General features: G+C 42.8%; 1 protein-coding gene across 32 annotated transcripts in view; it reads right to left on the bottom strand.

Moving 5' to 3' along the window:
* SFMBT1 (Scm like with four mbt domains 1) overlaps positions 1-23,385 on the bottom strand; it is a 127,292-nt gene that overhangs the window by 2,676 nt on the left and 101,231 nt on the right. For 16 of the 32 annotated variants that reach the window (XM_082742796.1, XM_082742794.1, XM_082742810.1 and 13 more), the window contains 11 exons: positions 21,758-21,884; positions 20,425-20,538; positions 17,771-17,813; positions 16,016-16,086; positions 11,743-11,882; positions 10,909-11,018; positions 10,027-10,202; positions 5,860-6,038; positions 5,430-5,675; positions 4,414-4,542; positions 1,608-3,335 (listed from right to left, as the gene is read on the bottom strand). In XM_082742796.1, coding sequence (XP_082598922.1) covers positions 3,195-3,335; positions 4,414-4,542; positions 5,430-5,675; positions 5,860-6,038; positions 10,027-10,202; positions 10,909-11,018; positions 11,743-11,882; positions 16,016-16,086; positions 17,771-17,813; positions 20,425-20,538; positions 21,758-21,884 — 1,476 coding nt within the window. In that variant the 3' untranslated portion in view covers positions 1,608-3,194. Of the gene's footprint in view, positions 1-1,607; positions 3,336-4,413; positions 4,543-5,429; positions 5,676-5,859; positions 6,039-10,026; positions 10,203-10,908; positions 11,019-11,742; positions 11,883-16,015; positions 16,087-17,770; positions 17,814-20,424; positions 20,539-21,757; positions 21,885-23,385 lie in introns of those variants that run through there. The other 16 variants (XM_082742806.1, XM_082742804.1, XM_082742807.1 and 13 more) reach the window with 2 other exon arrangements.

The following is a 23,385-nucleotide window of genomic DNA, read 5'->3' as shown; positions in this document are numbered from 1 at the left end:
AGTAAAATATATTCAAGTCCTCAGGAAACTTTGGTCCAAGGCCCTCTCTCTCGCAGTGAGAATAACTTTACTTCCAGGAGAAGAGGCATAGAAAGGCCAAGCTTTGAGCTGGTTTTCCATGTCTGACTCTATTGTAATTCAAGAAATATTTACCAAGAAGCCCATCTCTTCCAGGAGTTGCCAAGTATCTTTCCCTGACCTCATATATCCACAACATAGATGCTGGGAGCCACTTACATCACCAAAGAAAGGCAGAAAAGCCCCAGTAATATATCCCCTGCATTAGACACCTTAACTCTCCTTCAACTGAGAAGAATGAGGGCAGTTTACAAAGGAAAATAGCATAGTTCCCAGAAGCCCACAAAATACAGTCAAAATGTTACAGCAAATCTTCATGTACAATAAAAGGTTTCCCTAACACACACAAAGGCTAATAGCGGCCGGTCACCTTCAAGGTCCAGGAGGCTTACACAGTCCATTCACCTGTTTCCAAGTTTGTCAATACAGGATAAGAAAATGGATCATGGAAAACTCTGTGACCTCAGGAGGCTGTGGGGCCAGCTGCAATTCAGATAAATGCAGCCCCTCACAATGTAAATCTTTAAATTTAAGAGGGTATCAGCCTTTAAGAAACAAAGTTCATGTACCCATGTGTAATATACAAGCATTTTACCCCAACATGGTGAGTCATTATCCGGTTTAAAATCTGTTTCAGAATCAGAGTAATCAGACTGTCACCGTCGTCCAGCCATGTCCCAGCAGCTTTATGAGGGAAATGGAGTCTAAACTGTGTACTTTAAAAAAAAAAAAAAACGCCCTGTGCCAAATTCCCAATTACCTTCCCTTATTTAATATCTGGGGGGGGGGGGTATGTAATTCTTTAATGCAGTTGCCTGAGAAACTGCATCTCACCATGAGAATGCAAGAAATATTAAGGGAAAACCAACTTAGAGTTGGCTTCTCTCTAGGAGAAAGCTGAGCTTGGATAATCATGGTACAGACAGAGGAGCCGGCTGAGCCCGAGTATATCCAGATTAGAGACTACTCAGGGCCATGAGTTTCACCTTCCCAGGCTCCACCCCCTTTAACTATGATTTTGGAGAAGGCGAAAGAGAGACAACTTAATGTATTCACTGTTGCATTTGGTCAACTCCCCCTCACAGGAAGTAAAACTCATTTCCCTACATAAAACAAACACTGATCTTCTCCAAGGAACTCCCTTTGCCTAGTGCCTTAACTGCTGAGCTCTGCAGAACTTTATGTAAGTTATGCACCCTCTGCCCCAAGACCATGTACTTAACACTAACTGTTCCCAAGCATCTTCTATGTGCTCCTCTTCCACAGGCATAGCCTTACATTTGAAAAAACTGGGTCTCTTAAGTTCAAACGTATTGACTTTTACTTAAAAGAAGCTTCTTTCCGGGTCTATCTGGTGATAACCTAAGCACAGAACTGATGCTTTAACATGCAGTTTGGCTGAAGGGCTTGCGTTAAGGTGGTTTGTGAGTCATCTAAGGAGGAGAGTGTGCAGACTACAGACTGTCTGCCAAGGTCCGTCCACTGGTGGGAACAGGAGAGGAGAGGAAAAGCGAAAAACCAACAATCAGTTTAAATTTGAAATAATATTACCTTATATTTGTATAGCTGTTTAGAATTCACCAAGTCTGTAGTTTTAAAAAACATTTTCAAATCTTGACGATGAGTGATTAAGTTATAAATTTGCAGGTAACTAGGATAATTAAAAAACAAACAAACAAACAAACAACACACTCAGCAACGCAAACCATTTAAAGGAGGCAATCTATGTGTGCCTCTTTCCTCATTCCTCCCAGCTGGAACAGCATGGCTACTGTCCTAAGTGAAAATTTGCCTATAGTTTAATGTTAGCTTGAACTGGGCCAAAACAAACACCCAAAAGAAAACCAAGTTGTTGAGCTGTTGTGTGGGAATCCTCAGGCTTTAGATTACGTTCAATTTAAAGGTTTCACTAAGATGACATGTAAATGTGACCAGGCAAAGAAGTTTCCAGAATCCTTAACCACCTCTTAATCTTTACGTGGCCACTGAGGACATGAGGACACACTGTTACAGAAACTCCATGCTCTGCATCGCCCCCCAAAATATTTTCTCTGTTGTGCTTCTTCACTCTCTGCCTGGAGACACAGAAAAAGAAAGGGAAATGGGTTTTCCACCGGGTCCAAGAAACACCTACTGATTTGCACCCAAAGTGAGGACTCTCAAAATGAAACAGACAACCGTGGAGGAAAGTAGACTTATAAAATAAGAGCCACTGAAGTCCGTCTGCAGACTGATGGGGAGACACCAACTAAACAGAAATAACCACAATTTTTGAGAGACCACCTCACAGGGAGTACTACACTGGGCCCAAATGGGAAACAATGACAGTGCAGGTCTCGGATCAGGCCAGGAACTCATGTAAGTGCTCACATGGTATTTTTAAGAACGCAAACAGTATTGGGTTTGTTGGGTTTTTTTTTCACCCTCCAGCTTCTGTCATAGTTTTAGTGTTGATGTAGCTTAAAAATGGCATCATACAAAAAACCTTATACATGGCTGTAAGCTCAGTCATCAACAGAGGTAGTAAACAAAGGAACTCCTAAGAATAGATTTTAAAATGGATCAAAGTGTGAATGTACATTCAAAACCCTAGAGCCACTAAGCATCCCCAAAATGAACTGTTTTAATTTAAAAAAGCTTAAAAACACAATGACAATGAAGCACTGAGGTGCCTTAGGCACAGTCCCAAATCAGTGCTGACTTAAAGCTATGTCCTCTCTTTCCAGGAAAGAGTTCAATCTACAATGGGAAGGAACAGAACAAAAAGAACACAACCATAAGGGTGCTTTCCGGCCGCCGAGGTTCTTCTTCGTTTTCAGGCCACACCACTGGAAATGTTCGTTCTTCTGACACGAGTCTTTTCTTCACAACCCTTCTTCTTTTTAAAACTGCAATCTGCTGACCAAGAGATGCCCACATTCCCACTGGCTGGGGAGCCCCTTCCAGGCAGTTTTTGCTTCTTCGGTGTGGGTCCTCCTTCCCTGAAAGTGCAAAGAGAGCAGGCCGAGCCCTGCAAGGCCCAGAGCCTCAGGGCTGACTCAGAGCAGCTTGGAGAGCAGCGAGAAGGATTTGCTGCACTTATGCTGCGAAGACACAGCTCACTTTGGTTGTCCTTCTCAGTTGGCAAACTGCTCATAGAAAGCAAACTTGATCCTCTCTATGTGGTGGCAGAGTTTGATGGCGGGGCCCAATTTCAAATCCATGCACTCTTGAACAGTGGGAAGGGTAAGAAGCAACAGGGCCTGCCCGTCAATTTCCTGTTAAAGCACAAAATACGCATTATATATGATGTGCATGTGGATGGCAGCTCAGGAAAGACAGCCCCTGTTTCCTTTCGCTTGTGTCAAAATCTGAGTCTCTCTGCTTTCCTTTCCTTACTTTCCCCCTTTTCCCAAGTATCACACAGTTTCTTCCAAGTGCCCCCTGCAGTCCTCCATGCTAATGAATCTTCACAATTAAGAATAAACTTTTACCCAGTATAAGAATCCATTCTACAGGGACGCCTGGGTGGCTCAGTGGGTTAAGCCTCTGCCTTCGGCTCAGGTCATGATCTCAGGGTCCTGGGATTGAGCCCCACATCGGGCTCTCTGCTCAGCGGGGAGCCTGCTTTCTCCTCTCTCTCTCTGCCTGCCTTTCTGCCTACTTGTGCCCTCTCTCTCTGTCAAATAAATAAAATCTTAAAAAAAAAAAAAGGAATCCATTCTACAGTTTTTGCTCTGCAGAAATTCAGTGAATGAACTAGCTTTGTAACTGGCTACTGAATGAACCAAAAGAAACATCTTTTTAGAGGATGCTTTCTAAATCTGAAAAAAAAAAAATTAACTATAAACGTCAATGTTTTCCTACTCTGTAACATTCATAAAAGCCGGATGAGCTCTTCAAACATGTTCAGTTCAGAATCTCCCCAGTTATCAAAAAAAAAAAAAAAAAAAAAAAAAAAAATAGTATTTGTTTAAGGTCACAGACTATTTGTCTTAAGACCGATCATCAGTGTAGAGCCTCACATATTACATATTACAGTTGTTAATTATTCTTAAAAACAAGCAAATCATTACTTTGGAAAACAAGAGCATGGTTAAGAACTGCATACTTGATTTTAAGCCATTCAAATACTTGAGGGATGGAAACAAAGTCTTGGGAAAAACGGCAACACAGTGATCATCCAGTTCAAATGTAGCGGAAGTGGGAACCATGACCTCTAACAACCCTCCTTCTAGACTCCTAAAAGGGTAACTACATTTCTTTTGTATGAGAGAAACATTTTTCCTCAGACTTGTAAACAAATCGTTACTACACCCACAGTCCTTTGCTAAGGAAACAGGTCTCTGTAATTACCTGGTCTAGAAATATCCTCGCCAGCGGAGCACAGTCAGTGGATCTGATGAACCGGACCACGTCCGCCACACTCCACTTGAGGGGGTTACTGTCCAGATGGAGCCTCTCGGCAACTTCAATCCTTATTTCCTTCATTGCCCGCAACAAAGCAAACCAAACGGTGTCAGAGCTACTTTATTCTAAAAAAGTCTCTCTCTATAAATTCAAAACCCTTGGAGACAGGATTGGAGGGTTAGGTTTTAGGGCATGATTTCTCCCAGCAAAGATGGCCAAGGTCCACACACACCAGGTACCCAGGAAATGTGGATCTTTTATAATAAGAAACATCAGTGGGGAAGAATTTATTCAAAGTTCCAGCACAAATAATTTGGACAATTTAACAGAGAAAAATGGCTTTTCAGGCTCCCATTTGTTCCCTGGTCTATTTCGACTCGCTGTCTGTAGGGTGCTGCAGTGAACAGGATGCTACTTCGGAAGAAAGAAGGCGTAACTAAATCTTCAGGAGAAACCATTTGCTGCTTTAGTTCAGGCAATATATTTAAAATGCAACCCAGTTTTGAAACAGTGACTTAACTGCCACTCTTATAGTGTCTGCGTTATGTAACACACATGTATGTATATATTATACACCAAGCAAAACAGCTTCACCCGCATCAAAAGGATAAATAACTTATCTCCACAGAACCACCTATCAAAAGTATCAAACAAGAGTTCTCCCTAAACGACAGGCTAGAGTTAAGGGGAAAAAAAAAAAAAAAAAAGGAAAGTTTTATTGCAAGTTTAACCTAAAGTAAGCAGCTACTCAGAAAGACCTTCTTTCTGGTAGGTAGTTGATCTCCAAATAATCCTTGCAACGCAAGTAAATTCCTAAATTTGGAATTCTTTTAAGAGAGACCCAGGAAATTCAACTGAAGCCTGTACTGAAATAAACGGAATGCCCACATCATTAACAACCCGCCCTCAGAGGGGAATTCTAGAGAGAGGAATAAAAGGCACTGTATTTTATAAATGGGTACCTTTGGTGAAGGAGGTTTATTCTCATCATCAGAAAATGAAAAAGTGCGAAGCTCTCTTTTTCTCCGTTGTCTGTCGGGAGGCAGTGATGTAGAGATCTCACTCTGGGTGGGCGAGGAAGAGCACGACTTTTTTTCTGACATTTCTGACTCTTCTTGTAGCTCGTCCTGCTGCTCCGACGTACTGCCCTCACTCAGGGAATCATCGTCCCCTTCATCTGGGTCATCCTCATCTTCACCCCCACTTCCCTAGAGGAAACGCAGAGAAAAGTCTCATGGAAATTCACAAACAAACCAGCTCCCGGCCAAAGACCACCTTCTGCTGGGCAGGGATCTGACTCAGACAGGCCGGCAGGTGGCCCTTGTGTGTCCGTGCTGTACGGCCGTGTTCTCCTGGCTGCTCGGCTGGACAGGCACACCACAGATCTCGTACCTGGGGTGAGCCCGCCGGGGTGTTATCAACAGATGCAGAGGAGCGTTTCTTCTTATGGACAAAGACATTTTTCCGCCTCTTCCTCCGCTTACTGGCTTTTTTCAGGGCACATGCTAAGTTGCTATGCCCACCAGGTGGCCTCCCGATTCTTTTATTTTTCTTCTTTCCATAATAGTGTGCTAAATGTGAAGGACAGAGAAAAATGAAGTAGGGTCACAATTTCTGTACACTTCATACCACAAGAGATTTGACCAGCACAACAGAGAACATTGTTTGTGATGAAGGTTTAAAATCTGAATCATGGAACAATCTTAACTGTCCAGATCTTAAATGGATAGTACCATTAGTACTGACAAATGCACAAACCTGTTATGCACAAAAGCATAACCATCCCTCTGTCAAGACGTAGAACATCTCCATCAACCTAGAAAGTTCCCAGGGTCCCTTCCCAGTCAGTCCACCTCACCAGAAGCAAGCACAACTGTATTCCAACTTCCACCAGTACTTATCAGTTCTGCCTCACCTATAGAACATTTGGTAGATGCTTTTTTTTTTTTTTAAAGATTTTATTTTTTTATTTGACAGGGACACAGCGAGAAAGGGAACACAAGCAGGGGGAGTGGGAGAGGGAGAAGCAGGCTTCCCGCTGAGCAGGGAGCCTGATGTGGGGCTCGATCCCAGCACCCTGGGATCATGACCTGAGCCGAAGGCAGACACTTAATGACTGAGCCACCCCGGCGCCCCAATCGGTAGATGCTTTTTGGACAAGGTTTCTTTCGCTCAGTATGATTCTGAGTTTCACCTCTGCTGCTGTGTGTATGAATACTTCAGTCCCTTCTACTGATGAACAGCATCTCATTGTGAAGAATACACTAGTTTAGTCTCCTGTTGACAGGCACCTGGGCTGTTCCCAGGTTCTGGCTGTTACTATTTGGCAATGAACACTCTTGTCCGAGGCTTTTAGAGTGGATATTTTCATTTTCCTTGGGTAGATACCTGGGGATGGAATTGCTGGATCATACGTCAGATGTAGATTAACTTTTAAAGAAACTGCCAAGAGTTTTCTTAAAGGGTCGCATAATTTGACACTCCCACCAGCACTGTGTGAGAGATCTAGTTGTCAACCCCTTTGCCAGCTTGTGGGACTGTCCATGTTTTTCATTTTAGCCAATTTAGTGGATATGTAGTAATTTCTCATGATAGTTTAGATCTGCATTTCCCTGATGACTAATGATACTGAGCATGTTTTCATGTGCTTTTTGGCCACATATGTATCTTTTTTGTGAAGTGCCTATTCAAGTCCTTTATTCATTTTTAAAATGGTTTTCTCTTTCTACTTTGTGAGATATAATTCACAATATAAAATCCACCATTTTAAAGTATACATATCCAGTGATTTTTAGTATATGATGTCTACAACAATCATAACTAATTCCAGAACATGTTCTTATTTTTAAATTTTTAAAAAATAAGGTAAAAGTCCCCATAACATACAATTAACCATTTTCCCATGTACCATTCAGTGGTATTCAGCATATTCACAATGTCGTACAACTATCAGCTTTCTCTGGCTTCCAAGTTTCTCTTATTACGGAGTTGCAGGTGTATTTACTACACTGGAGAGAAATTCTCTGAGCATAAGTTTTTAATTTTGGTGATTTTTTTTCCCTTTACATTAGTGCATTGTTTTCTAAGAAATCTTTGCTTGCCCCAAGATCTTGAGGATACCCTTCTTGTTTTCTTCTAGGAGCTTTACAGTTTTAGCTTTTACCTCAGGCCTAAGATATACCTTGAATTAATTTTTATATTTAGTGACGTAGAAGCCAAGGAGTTCTGGTTTTGTTTTTTCAATTTGGAAATCCGAATGTACCAGTGCCATTTGTTGAAAGAACTTCCTTTTCCTGTTAAGTTCTTCATCTTTATTGAAAATCACTTAACCACATAAATTTGCGTGTATTTCTGGCCCCTCTCTTCTGTGTGTCTTCTGTGTGACTATTTCATTCACCTCACTTACTGATTATTCTACCTTTATGGTAAAACTCGAAGACAGACAGAGTAAGTTCTCCAACTTTATTCTTTTTCAGGATTGTTTTGGCTATTCTAGATCTTGCACATTTTCATATAAATTTTAGAACATAAAAATAATTCAAAAAATGAACTATATATATCCTAGCTCTAAATATATATACTAGTTCTATATTAACATAAAAACAAAATATAATTCTTTTTGCAAAAAATGGATTATACAGAATATAAATCCATTTGATATCACTCAGATTACTAACTGAGGAAAACCAATAAACACTCTCTCCTAAAGTCTAGGTTTGTATGACTTAGAAAAATAGATTTAGACAAAAAGGTAATAAAATCTGCATATCCTCCACAGGCTCTGAGAGACAGTATGTAGAGTATATTTCACATAACTACTAATACTTCCAATTTGCTAAACAAAGTGCTGAATCTGACCCTATAAGCTAACACCAATCCCTGCCTTTAAGGAGTTTACAATCCAACAAATAAAAATAGACATTACAAGGTTAGACTCTTTTATGATTTTGCAATTCAGACACTGACTGATTAGCAAGCTCATTATGCTAAATGACCTCAGATCAGCAGCATCAACAGTGTCTGGGAGCTTTCTGCAAAAGCAGGGACCCACAGACCTGATGAATCACAACTTTCATTTTTAACAAGATCCTTAGCTAGTCTGCATGCATGATAAAGTTTAAGGGGCACAGGATTAGAGATTCCCTAAAAGAAATCTTCGAATTTAACAAGGTAAAAATCTTCCTCTGGGGACGCCTGGGTGGCTCAGTTGGTTAAGCAGCTGCCTTCGGCTCAGGTCATGATCCCAGCGTCCTGGGATCGAGTCCCACATCGGGCTCCTTGCTCCGCAGGGAGCCTGCTTCTCCCTCTGACTCTGCCTTCCACTCTGTCTGCCTGTGCTCGCTCTCGCTCGCTCTCTCTCTGACAAATAAGTAAATAAAAATATTAAAAAAAAAAAAATCTTCCTCTGTATTAATTCTCCCAAGTGACATCAGGGCTTGTAAAATTTAAGGAAAGGTAGGATCAGAATTTTGTCTTTGGGCAACAGTGCCTTGACAAGGCTCTGATCTGGAAATTTCCTCTTGTATGATGTGTGCATGTGTGTGTGCGCATGCACAGTGGGCAGTTTCACATGGGAGAAGATAACCAATGAGAGGGAACGGGTGTAGCTGTGATGGTTCTGAGGGAGGCCCGCATGTACCCCTCTCCTACCACTGATGCCTCCCAGCCACAGCGGCTTCTCTGCTGCTCCTTGCAGACTCCTGCTCCTGCTGTGCTCTTGCGGCCCCTGCTCAGAGCACGTTCACCCTGATGTCTGCACAGCTGGCTCTCTTGCTTCCTTCAGGCTGTTACCTGGCAGGAAGACCTCCCCAACCACCTCTGAACAGCACCCCATCCTAGCCTTCCTTACTCCCCACTCCCCTCCTTTGCTTACTTATCTTGCCTCACTTTTCTCCATAGTACCTGTCTCTCTCTATTCATTTACTATCTGTCTCCCTCATTAAAACGAAAACCCAATGAGCACAGGAATTTGTTTTTCTTTACTGCAGCATCCCAGTACTAGAACAGCAGTGGCACACAGTGGACACATAATAAATACTTACAGACTGCATGAATGAATCACATAGCCCATCAGATGCAAAAGCTAATTTACATGAAAGTTAGCAAACGGGCCTGCGGGCCAAATCTGACCCATAGCCTGTTTCAGTATGGCCCTCAAGCTAAAAATGGCTTTTACATCTTTAAAAGTGAAAATAAAACAAAACAGAGGGAAGCCTGGGTGGCTTAATTGACTAAGTGTCTGCCTTCAGCTCAGGTCATGATCCCAGAGTCCTGGGATTGAGCCCCACGTCAGACTCCCTGCTCAGCAAGAAGCCTGTTTCTCCCTCTCCCCCTGCTTGTGTTCCCTCTCTCGCTGTCTCTCTGTCAAATAAAAAAAAAAAAAAAGAGAAGAATATGCAGCAGAGATCATTTGACGACCTAAAATATTCATTATCTGGTCCTTTACAGAAGCAGTTTGTATACCTGTGTTATAGCTGAAATGTCTACAGAATAAAAACTTTCCAAGATATAAAGTGTGGCCAGCCATGAGAGTTAACAAATCTGGAAAACCGAACTCACTGTATTTGGTCTTTGTAAGCACAGAGCAGTTCTCGGAACACTTGTCCAGAACCATCCTTGGGCCAAACAGATTCGGACAGCACTCCAGTTTGATGCAGGTTTGCCGGCAGAACTCAGTCACACGATCTGCTGTCTTCACTACTTCAACAGTAGCCCGGTAACTCTTTCCTTTGTATCTGCCATGGAAGATGCCACAGACCATGTTTACCGGGCTAGTGATTAACCAGAGAAAGTCAAGTGCATTCAGAGGCCTGAAAAATGTCTTCGCTTCTCAGAATAGTACATGTCCTTTATAGTTTGAGGATTCTAAAAATGAGTTTATGCATATTGCACTTAAATTTATCACCTAAGCTATAACAGATAAATGCTGAGGTTTTTATATTAACAGATGAGGGTCTTGCTTTCTGGTTCCTCAGTTTAAGGTTTCTAAATAGGAACTTCTACACTAACTACTAAAAGAAAAGGGACTAGAACGAAGGATTTCCTGTCCCTTGGGCAGTGATCCTCAGAGTGTGGACATGGACCAGGTTAACCTGCCAACGGTCATGCTGACAGGGTCAGAAAACAAGAGTCCATGTTTATAGCCTTTCACAGTAATTTGCAAAGGTAAGTTCATGGCTCTTAAATCTAAAAACAAATTATTCTTGCATTTTACATCTTGTAATTTTCGTATTTCTTATAACTCATTCTTACCATATTTTGTAACAGTACTGGCCCACAACAGGACGGAAACTTATTAAACGAAACGAATCTGGTCCCTCACCACCAAGAGCTGAAGAACTGCCCGAGAGGACAGAACTACTCTAACATGACGCATGGAGGGGGATCGGGCTCCGTGGCCTGTCAGACAGGTAAGAATGAAGGGCAGAGGAGGCTACTCACTTGGCTTTTAGGACCTCCCCACATCCATGCCACACGGAGTCCTTGTCCAGCTGCAGCTCCCGAAGGACGCGACTGGGTTTGTAGGCTGCATTGATAAGTAAAGTGAGGACCTACACTCCGTTTTTAAAGCAGAAATATGGGTTGGGAATGAGAAAAGCAGACCATTAGAATCTTGTTATCCCCCAGAATATCATTTAGGAGATTAAATCTAATATTTGTTAACAAGTACTAACAATAATAATATTCAAGATACAACCGCTGACCAAAGTGGTAGCTAAGACCATAATCAGACCCTCTTGGACATTCAAAACATCACAGTCAGGATGAAATAGGCAGCATGAAATAAAAACAACTCTGGCATATGCTTCTGAATCCTTTGCAAGTCCTGGCAGATACTGCAGCTTGGCCTCCCAGACCTGCCCTGCCCCGCCACGGACTGAAAGCGCCAGCAGTCCTCACAGCTGGTGTGCACAGCGCGTGGCGGTCTGGCTGGGCAGCTGGGCAAGCCCGGCAGGTGTGCAGCTTTCTCACGGCCCCCGCGAGCGCCACGCAGCCTCCAGCTCCTCGACTACGCTCCCGCTCTTCCTCGCACCACACTCAGGCAGCCTCTGACGAAAGCCCTTTCTCCACTAGCAGAGGTGGGCATCGGGCTCAGCTGCCTACATGAATGCTCCCTCAGGAGCAAAAGTAAGGACTGGTTCATTGAACAATACAGGAGGAAAGGGAGTCCTTTTGGATAAGACCTAGCACTGTCACACGTTAGGCATGCACATCTTTGTACCGATGAGTCTATGAGACTGCTGTGAGTTGTTCTGCCCCGGGAGAGAAGCTTACCTCTCTGAGGACCAGAACACAGTTCCCAGGCCCTACACACTGAGGCAGCTCAGCAATTCTTCCTTTGTTAAGATATGGCCCTGAGAAGCAACGGTGGTTGAAATATATCTTTGGACAGCAGTATTTTCCATTAATCATAACTGGGAAACGAAGAGAAACAAATATTCAGAAGAGTCATTTTCCACTCCATGTTTCCAAAGTGGATTACTGGGGGTGAGGGGTGGCAAGCATAGCCACCATTATATAAAGTTAAACACATATTTTGAAGCTTAACATGTTGCCTGAGAGTGCCCTTGAAACACCTGAGACTTACCACAACTCTATTACAGAGCTCGTCATGCTGCCCAAATCAAACAACAGCCTGAATTACATGGAGATTGACTTCAGGGTTAACAGGACTCTATTTCAGAGACCACACTTCTATCAATAAGGGAAGTAAAGGATTGACTTTAAGAACCCATAATGATGGGGCGCCTCGGGTAGCTCAGTCGGCTGAGCACTGGGCTCATGATTTTGGCTCAGGTCCTGATCTCAGGGTTGCTCTGCACTCAGCGCAGAGTCTGCTTGAGATTCCCTCTGCGCCTCCCCCAGCTACCCACGCGCTTTCTCTCTCAAATGAATAAAATCTTTAAAAAGAAAACACTCTTAAAAAATGAATTAAAAAAAAAAGGAACCCATGATGATTCTTTAAAAAAAATAAAAAGAAAGAAAGAACAAGCACATGTGCTCGTATGCAAACGGGGAGGGGCAGAGAAAGAGGGAGAGAGAGAATCTTGGGCAGACTCCCCACTCGACGCAGAGCCCCATATGGGCTTTTATAATCCATGATCTCATGACCCTGAGATCGTGATCTGAGCCAAAATCAAGAGTCACGTGCTTGGGGCACCTGGGTGGCTCAGTTGTTAAGTGTCTGTCTTCAGCTCGGGTCAGGATTCCAGGGTCCTGGGATCAAGCCCCACTTCAGGCTCCCTGCTCAGCGGGGAGCCTGCTTCTCCCTCTTCCCCCGCTTGTGTTCCCTCTCTCACTGTCTCTCTCTGTCAAATAAATAAATAAAATCTTAAAAAAAAAAAAAGTCACATGCTTACCTGACTGCGTGCCCAGGCTCCCCATGAGAACCCATGATGATTCAATGATTCCTGATGCTCAACTATTCAATAATCTATTCTGGAATGTTTCTAGGCAGTGGTGATGAATCATTTCCAGAACTACAGTTTCTCCCTTTCTCCTTAAAACCACCAAACTAGCACGTCAGCAGTTTACTATGAGGTAGGCACCCTCCCACATCTGGGACTCCTCCAAAGGCTGAAAGTAAGCTACAAACACATCTCTAAGTCCTTTAAGCACCATAGGGTGTTACGTGGGCACAGAGACCCCTCTCTTCAACTCTTTCTGTGTGAATGCTATACTTCAATATGTTTTCTCATTCCCTCATCGTAGCTGGCAATTCCACTAATAAATATATGAAATTCATAGTCACAAAAGCAGAAAGAAGCCCTGCTGCTGGACACTGTTTTGGGAAAGGGAACGTGTGCACTGCCCACTGTTGATGGGATCCTGAAGCACGGAATGTCCACTCGGGAACGAAGAACGCAGTCTCAGCACAGAGGACAGCATGTCTGTGCCCGCTTCTCCATCTCAACTCCGCCACCCAGACCCCACTCTTCAGGATGAAGGCCCGTATGCTCCCCACTGGGGCAGTATCGGCAGCCAACAGGTATCAGCTGTACATTATCCTGGAATTAGCCTTGCCCTACCCTCTCACAGGAGAGAGAGACTCCTTGCCCAAGGTTCCACCCTCTGTGAGTAGACAGGGAGAGGCAGCCCACTTCTAACAACTGCCCAAAGAGGGAGTACAAATGTGTGGCCACTGTGCCTCAACTAGGGGTGACTCTGAGTGGCCACACCAGCTAAAAGGCTTCTTTGTGGGCTGGAAGGAACTTCTGTTACAAACAGCACTGCAACTGAACTTCTCCCTCTGCCCAATTCCTGCCCCCCACCCCTGAGGCTGTTCCCCAAAAGCACACCCCAGTGACCCTCCTGCATGCAAATAGCAGCCTCAGATTGTTTCCAAGGTAACCAGAACTATAACAAAACACAAACCAAAAAGAATATGACTGAGGTCACTTGGGAAACATTAGTGTCTTAATTCTATAGTTCTCATAGGCATTAGAATAGCCAGTAATACATCAAAATTAAAGAGTTGCCTTATGTTTTTAATTTACCTTACCCTTTGATACCAAATCAAAACCACAACAAGCTCTCACCTCACACCTGTTACAATGGCTATTATCAAAAAGACAGGAAATAGTAAGTGTTGGCAAAGAGGTGGAGAAAAGAACGCTGGTACCCCGTGGGAATGCAAACAGGTGCAGCCACTCTGAACAGTACGGGGGTTCCTCAAGAAGTCAAAAAGAGAACTACCTTGTGATCCAGTAATTCCACTTCACAGGGAATTTATCTGAAGGAAACAAAAATACTAACTGGAAAAGGTATCTGCCACCCACCCCCACCATGTTCACTGCAGCATTATTTACAACAGTCAAGATATGGAAACAACCCGAGTGTCCACGGACAGACAGATGGATATAGAATGGAATATTATTCAGCCATCTAAAAAAAAAGAAATCCTGTCATTTGTGACACCATGAATGGACCCTGAGTTCACTCATTAAGTAGAATAAATCAGACTGAGAAAGACAAATATCATATGATCTCTCTCATTTGTGGGATTTAAACAACAAAAACAACAAGACCCCAACTCACAGATACAGAGAACAGGCTGGTGGTCGCCAGAGGCAGGGGTAGGAAGTGGGCGAAATGGGTGAAGATGGTCAAAAGGTACAAACCTCCAGTTTTAAGTTAAGTCTTGGGGATGTACTGTGCAGCAGTGAGTATAGCAGTAATATTACTGTGCTGTACATCTGAACATTGCTAAGAGAACAGATCTTCTCATCACAAGAAAAAAAACGTAATTATGTGGTGGTAGATGTTAACCAGACTTACTGTGGTGACCATTTTGCAATAGATACAAATATCAAATCACTATGTTATACATCTGAAACTAATATGTTTTGTGTCAATTATATCTCAATAAAAAATGGGTAATTTTTAAAAAGATATTTACTAGTAATGTTATTCTGCTGGGTACTCAAAAGATAACATTATGGTCAAGTAAGAGTTATCCTGGCAATGTAAGGAGGATTCAACCTTAGGAAAAAAATCTATCACTGAGATTCACCACATTAATAATCTTAGAAAAATCATATATCATCCAATGCTAAGGAAAAATTCTTTGGTCAAAGTGAACATGGGTTTATGACTCAAGTTCCTAGAAAACTAGAAACAGAAGGGAACTTCTTTAGCAGTTACATGCCAATCACCTATTGAACAGAGGAAGTTTAAATACTTTCATTTTAATATCATGAATAAAACAGTGATGCCACTGTCATCATGCCTTTTAAATACAGGGATAAGCTCTATAGGGACATACAAGTAAGTGACAGTAAACGAGTATAGCCAGCTGTACTACGATGAAGGTTGTCACCTTTTTGAAAAGGCCCTGATCCTCCGCCCGTGAGTGACTCAATGAGAAGGCAGTGTGTGGAAAAGAAGAAAGTGTGGGTTTTGAACTTGAGAAAGAGCTGAACTACTTTTTTGACCCATCTACTCATAAAGCTGTGTGGCCTCTCGGAGCTTTGATTTCTTTTCTGTTCTAGACATTTACTAAACACCGTCCAAATGTGTAACCTGTGCTACATGCTCATCCAGACGCTGAGCACGCGACCAGCAAAGGTGGAGCCAAGAGCGGTCCCAGGAGAGCCGCCCTGACAAGGGCCCTGGCCTCCACGAGGATTCTTAATTCACTTGTCAGGCATTGCCTCCGGGACAATGTTTTTCCAGGGCTTTATTTTTTTTAATTGTGAAATATGTAACATAATGTGTACACCACAGAAAGTGTTTAAAGAACAATAAACACCCACCTGTCAACCATCCAGCTTAAGAAGGTACACTGCTTGGAAAGCTCCTGGCTCTTCATCTAAACTAGGGATGAAAATACTGACCCCTCCAGAGCCCTTGGCACCCAACAAGTGATCAGGAGAGAATAGTCAATAATTACATATGGGCAGAAATATCATCCTAGAGATAATTATTAAACATAAGAGATCCCTCTGTGAAGCTACATCCTATAAATCAAAGGTACTGTTTAAGATACAGTCCATTAAAAAACCCAGAAGGTTCTCTTTTGCACAAGACTGCAAGCACTTATTTATACCTGAGTCTGTGGAGTTCAGCTCCTGATTCTTCAGACCCTCGTGGACAGTCCTGGAGGACGGTATTCTGGGTCAAGATAACACAACAAAACAGTAAGACAATCCTTAAGGTCAGTGAAGTGTGACGGTTAGTTTCCTTCAAATCTAAGAAAGCAAATGCGGCAGATTGCAAACTGTATAACAGAAGGTGCTTCCCTGATCACACTTTTATATTTTTAACAATGGTTTTTGAAACTATGTACATGGTTTAATGAGCCAACAGACAGTCTGTAGACAGTGCTGTATTACTTCATATGCAAATCAACTTTCTCTCACTCATGTGAGCAACAAATTATAGAATTCCTTCTGGAATTCTCAAACCATAAGTATATTTTTCATCTTTCTCAATAGTCAAAGAACAAAAACATTTCTTACAAGGGTCTGTTTTCTTCTATCAGTTTCAAAATCAAAGACAAATTAGGTTTTAAAAATCAGAAACTTATTCTATATGTAGCAATCAATGAAAAAAGCTAACTTGTCTCTTTTAGAATACTTCCTGAATAAAACCATGGATCTGTCTCAGCAACTGAGTCAAGGAGAACCGCAAGGCCAGATGTTGACACTGCTATCTCACCTCTCTACCTGGAACTTCTCTACCTCACTCCACTTCTGCGGTCAGTCTACTCCTCACACAGCCGCAGAAGCAGCCATAAGTCACACAGAATCTGCTACAGACTGAATCCATTCACTGAAGCCCCACTCCGACCGCGTCTGGAGACGGAGCTCTTGCGAGGTAAATAAAGGCGTGGCTCTGATCTAGGGGGAGCTGGCTCTCCCTGCCAGCTGGCCCTACCATGTAAGGACGAGAGAAGCTGGCAGTCAGCAGGAAGAGAGCCCGGCCAGGAACCCAATTGGGCTGGCACTCTGACTTCGGACTTCCCAGCCTGCAGAACTGGGAGAAAATAAATTTCTGTTGTTTCAGCCACCGAGTCAGTAGTATTTAGTTATGGCAGCTTGTGCAAAATAACACAGACTTGAAAACCCAGTGTTCAGAAACACACATTACATGTATTTTAAAGGCATCACTGGGACGCCTGGGTGGCTCAGTTGGTTAGACGACTGCCTTCGGCTCAGGTCATGATCCTGGAGTCCTGGGATCGAGTCCCGCATCGGACTCCCAGCTCCATGGGGAGTCTGTTTCTCTCTCTGACCTTCTCCTCGTTCATGCTCTCTCTCACTATCTCTCTCTCAAGTAAATAAATAAAATCTTAAAAAAAATAATAAATAAAGGCATCACTGATTAAGTGCTTCTCAAAGCTGTGTCAGAAGTTACACCATCCAGGGCGTCCCGACAGAGCACAAGGTTCCCCTGAGCACACCTTCTCTTTTACAGCCACTATCTTTTACCCCAACTTTTCTTTCATTGTGAGAAATCATATCATATCCTAATTTCTAATTTTTGCTCTTCCTTAACAAATAACAGTACAGAGATTCTATTTCCTCTCTTATGCAAATGCTTTCAGGCTCTAAAAGCCAAAGAAAACTCAACTGGTGGGAACATCTTGAGAAGGCATTTTACCCCTTTGTATATAAGGCCATTTCAGAAAATGCATATGCTGTAAGGAAAAGTATGTAACCTAGCAAAAGCTGAATTACAGAATTATGCTTCCACCCAAGAAAATAACATATGAGATACATTCTCTGAAATAGCGATTTCTTTTTCTAGATATTCTAACTTTCAAATGTCAACTGTTCAAACATACTAGTATATTACTTACTGTTTTTCTGGTTGAACCACTGCAATTTTCCTCTGTTTGTGTACTGCAAGAAGAAAACAAAACTATAAATGTCAAGAAAAATAAACAAAGGAAAAGTTACATATATATTAAGCTACCATTAACATATACAAAGCCCAGTCATGTGTGTATTTAACTAGTAAGTACTATGAATTAAGTGCTAATATAGCTGAATATCCAGACTGAGGCACATTTTCTGAGTAGGAGGAGTCTGTACACAAAGACCAAGGCTCTTAAATCCATCGAATCCTATGAATACTTTCACACAGGAAAAGATTTTCAAAAGAAAATTTCACATTAATGAAATTAATACAAAAACACAAAAATTAACTAAACAGATCAAAGACTTAAACATAGGGACACCTGGGTGGCTCAGTTGGTTAAGTGGCTGACTCTTGGTTTCAGCTCAGGTGATGATCTCAGGGTCATGAGATAGAGAGAGCCCTATGTTGCACTCTGTCCTGAGTGTTAAGACTGCTTGAAATTCTCTCTATCCATCTCCCTCTCTCCCACCCCTAAAAAAAAAAAAGAGCTTAAAAAAAGACCTAAAGGGGTGCCTAGATGGCTCAGTTGGTTAAGCATCTGTCTTCAGCTCAGGTCCTGGGATCAAGCCTCATATTGGACTCCCTGCTCAGAGGGGAACCTGCTTTTCCCTCTCCCTCTAACCCTCCCCACTCTCCCCCTGTCAAATAAATACAATCTTTAAAAATTTTTTTAAATAAACAGAAATTTTTTTAAAAGGCCTAAACATAAAGGCTAAAACTATAAAACTCTCAGAAGATACCATACGAGAAAATCTTCATGACATCAGATTTGGCAACTATTTCTTAGATATGACACTGAAAGCAGAGGCAACAAAAGAAAAAACAAATTGGACTACATCAAGTTCTAAAACTTCTGTGCATCAGATAACACTATCAAGAGAGAGAAAAGGCACCCCGCAGAATGGGAGAAAATACTTGCAAATCACATATCTTATAAGGAAGGCATTATTATCTAGAATATTTAACAAAATCCTACAACTCAGCAACAATAACAACAAAAAACCCAGTAAAAAAAAAAAAAAAATGGGCAAAAGACCTGAAGAGACATTTCTTGAAAGAAGATACACCAATACCCAGTAAGCATATGAAAAGGTGCTCAACAAAGCTAAGGACTAGGAAAACGCAAACCAGGACCAGAGTAAGACACCACCCTGTACCTACCAGCAGCACTATTATAAAAAACTAACAAACAAAAAACCACCCAACAAACAATAGCAACAAACCCAAAAACCAAGCAAGCAAACAAGAAACTCAGAAAGACGGGGCACCTGGGTAGCTCAGTGGGTTAAAGCCTCTGCCTTCAGCTCAGGTCATGATCCTGGGGTCCTGGGATCGAGCCCCGCATGGGGCTCTCTGCTCAGTGGGGAGCCTGCTTTTCCCTCTCTCTCTGCCTGCCTCTCTGCCTACTTGTGATCTCTGTCTGTCAAATAAATAAAATCTTTGAAAAAAAAAAAAAAAAAAAGAAACTCAGAAAGTAACAAGTGCAAGAGGATGTGAAGAAAGCGGAGTCTCATCCCATGGACATGTGCAGAACAGTCTAACGGTTCCTCCAAGTGTTAAACAGAGAGTTACACTCGAGAGATGGAAAGACATGTCCACATAGAAACCTGCAGACAGATGTTACAGCAGCATTCTTCATAACCACTAAGGAATGGAGACAACCCAAATGTCCCTCGACTGAGACACGGAAAAAAAAAATGGGGCCTAACACTACAGTGCAATGGCACTAAAAATACACAGGAGCGAAGTGCCGACACACACACCACACAGATGAACTCTGGAGACGTGATGCAGAGTAAAGGAAGCCCGTCACATGTGAGCACCTGCTGCATGATCCCACAGGCAAACGTACATAGTAGGAGAAAGAAGAGAAGTAGGTGACTGGGGCTGGGGGCAGGAGGTAAAGAGGCAACTGCCAAGGGGTACAGGGCTTCTTTTTGAGACAATGCAAATGTTTTCAAATGTTCTGTGGTGACAGTTGTACAACTCCATGAATATATTAAAAACCACTGAATTCTATGATCAAATTTTTTGTTATATAAATTATATTTCAATAAAGCCATTTTTAAAAGGGAAAGTGGGGCGGGATGACACTTTTAGGGTTAGGTTACAGAAACACTCTGGCTTCCACCTCTCTCAACCTCTCTCAACCTCTCTTCCTCTCTTCCTGGCTAGCTCGGATGGAAGCCAACTGCCATGTGTGGGCTCCCCTATGAAGAGGCCCACATGGCAGAAACTGAGGGAAGCCTACCACCAACAGCCAGCAAGGAACTGAGGCCCTCAGGCCCAGAGCCATGAGGGAATGCAACTAGCTACATGGCAGCAGACCCTCTACACTGTGGGCCTTGAGATGGCTGCAGTCACTGGCTGAGTACAGACAGGCTCATGAGGGGCTTGGGTCCAGAGCACCCAGATTCCTGCCCTGCAGAAACTGTTAAGAAAATCCATTCTTGTCACTGTAAGAGATTTCCTATGAGGAAGAGACAGCCAGAACACCGCTTTGTTTCTCTCAACTGTCCAGATGCATCCTAATGGTGGCAGCCACACAACATTATTTACGGATCAGCCCCTGGGCCAGACATAGACAGCTACCTCGTGCTCGGCGAGGGGCGCTGAGGGGATGGCCATTGGTTTCACACCAGCCCAAAGGAAATATATCCATGGATTCCACATTCACAATACATTCCGGTACGGGCTTCTTAGAACCTGTTTAGATTAAAACAAAGTTTTAGATCATTAAACAGCCTTCTTCATAAAGTACTTCCTAGACAATATTCTACTGTTGCAGTAATGCAGACACAAAATCTCCTGAGCAAGTTCCTTTTACACAGAAGTCATACTTTTACATATGTGACAAACATTAAGCAAAAAAAGTAAATATCCCCTACGCATACTGGTACAAATATGAAAATGAGGGCGCCTGGGTGGCTCAATCAGTTAAGCAATCAACTCCTGGTTTCAGCTCAGGTCATGATCTCAGGGTCCTGAGATCAAGCCCCGCGTCAGGCTCTGTGCTCGGCAGGGAGTCTGCTTGAGATTCTCTCTCTCCCTCTCCTGTCCCTCTGCCCTTCCCCCTCCTTCATCTTGTCTCTCTTTCTCTCTCTCTCAAGTAAATTAATAAATTTTTAAAAAAGGAAAAGAAAATGGGTAGTGGGCATACAGCGTGACCCCTAGTTACAGAACAGCAAATAAGCAAGCGGAACTACCAGCAGTATCACTCAGATGGCTGTCAAATATAATCGATTCCATGAAACGACTGCAAAACAAAAGGCAACAGTGACAGTTCTACTCAATGAGAACATTAGCTCTGGTCCTTGGGAACAAACCAGTGAGGTCAACTCAGCAAGTGACATTGCTCAGCAGGGGTTGTACAATAGTCTGGATTCAATCCCGTCGCCGACATCTGCATTAAATGCCTGTTCTACAAACTGGAAAGAGTAGGTACCAAGTCTGTTTGGTAGGACGTAAGGAAGAAACCCAAGCTGTCTTCAGTACTGCAGTGCTGATGCTCACATAAGGCTTTCCATCCACAAACCCATCCAATCACTGAACATTACTTTTAGTATATCTTCTATTTTACATATTTTTTGTTGCTACTGGGTAGGGGCAATCAAAATATCATCTCTTAAGTGAGCTACATGTTAATGCTGATGCTCGTATATTCTAGTTACATCAAAACATACACCACCTTCAAGAAAATAGGAGACTCTGCAGTGAAGGCTTTTTACTTACATTCATTTCCTAAAGTTTGAAAGTCAAGGACAGGAAGAGAAGTTTTTAGCAAAGAATCTTGCACTGCAAATTACGAGTGTCTGAGCAAGACCCCTACTTAGCTAACTGCTGCAGCCTAACAGCCACATCACAGGGGTGGGCAGGCAGGGCAGGGAAGAACGGCTGCAAGCGGCTTCTCAGAGGTATGGCTTACCCTCCAGCTGGAGCCACAGGTAGGAGCCTCTCACCGCAGTAATGGTGGCAACGCACACTTCTTCAGGGAGAAGAGGGTTCACTGCCTCAAGCTTCATATTCTCCTTAAATTCATGCTCAGAAATGGACTGAAAAATAGATGATCAAATCCAAACACATACTCAGTACTAACTCACGTGCTCATCTCAGAGACTTGGCATAAGTAACATTTAACCCTACAGTAGCACTTCAAAGCTATACATTTGTTTTGCTTTGTTTTGTTTCTTAAAGTCAAAAATGTCGGTCTCTCTTGGTGCTATCAACAGTATACAGTCTTGAGATCGGGTAAACCCGCATTATTGCTACCTGTGTGACCTTGCTCAAGCCTTCTGCCTCAGTTTCTTCATCTATCAGATGACCCTGAGAACACTTACCTCACTGGGTTATTAGGAGTTTTCAATAACATAAAGTCCCTAAGGCTCTGTGCCCTGAACCAGCTGGCTCTCACCCACTGTTGGTTTGCTTCTCCTCCCATACAGGGCTCTATCACACAGCAAGCTGCCTGGTGCCTCCTTCTATGTATGTCCTAAAAGGCAGTCAGGATAAATAATGCTTATGAATGAGGGAAAATATATGTTTGAAAAATTTGCAACTTCTGGGTCAAAGTGGAGAATTGAAACATATTTGATTGTTCTCTTTTCCTTCAGACATCACACTAAAATTAAAGTGTTGTCTTTTTGGTTTTTTTTTTTTTTCCTTACATAAACCTACTAAGACAGATGTAACAGGAGACAATAATAACATATAAGCTAAAATTTAGAAGAGCATCTAGAACTAACGCAGTAGACTACAGAAGGGCGAATGTAAGCGGGCAGTGACGCAGGCTAAGAACAGGCAGCACCAGGTACCAGGCAACTGCAGGTAGAGAAGAAATAGTCCAGTGAAAAGATTCGCAGTAGACTACAGAAGGGCGAATGTAAGCGGGCAGTGACGCAGACTAAGAACAGGCAGCACCAGGTACCAGGCAACTGCGGGTAGAGAAGAAATAGTCCAGTGAAAAGATTCGCTGAAGATATTTAAGAACCATTTTGGTCATACCATTGGCTCTTCCACTCCATACCCCAGAGCAACTATCCCATCCCTTCCCCTGTAAAAGATGAGATTTATCCTCTAGAGAGGATCAGAGACAAGATATCCCGGGACAGGAGAGCGGGTGAGTTGCTGAAAGCATACACACAGTACCCAAAACAGGGCTCTGCACACAGAATGCTGAGAGGGCCAGCCCTTGCCTCTACCCTCCAGGCAGATGGGGAAATATGTAGTTAGATGACAAGCCCAAGAAGAAACACAGATTTAGATGACAAACCCAAGAATTTAGGCATCCTCGACAAATGGCCAGCCAGATCCCACCCTAAAGAGAAGTTCAAGGTTGACAAGTCCCACCCATGTGCTCAGAGCTTCTAATCGGCTTTTTTTTTTTTTTAAAGATTTTATTTATTTATTTGACAGACAGAGATCGTAAGTAGGCAGAGAGGCAGGCAGAGAGAGAGGAGGGAGCAGGCTCCCCGCTGAGCAGAGAGCCCGATGCGGGGCTCGATCCCAGGACCCTGGGATCATGACCCGAGCCGAAGGCAGTGGCTTAACCACTGA

Source organism: Mustela nivalis (genome assembly GCF_964662115.1).
Source record: "Mustela nivalis genome assembly, chromosome: 1".
Lineage (NCBI taxonomy): Eukaryota > Metazoa > Chordata > Mammalia > Carnivora > Mustelidae > Mustela > Mustela nivalis.
This window is presented reverse-complemented; position numbering and strand designations above follow the sequence as displayed.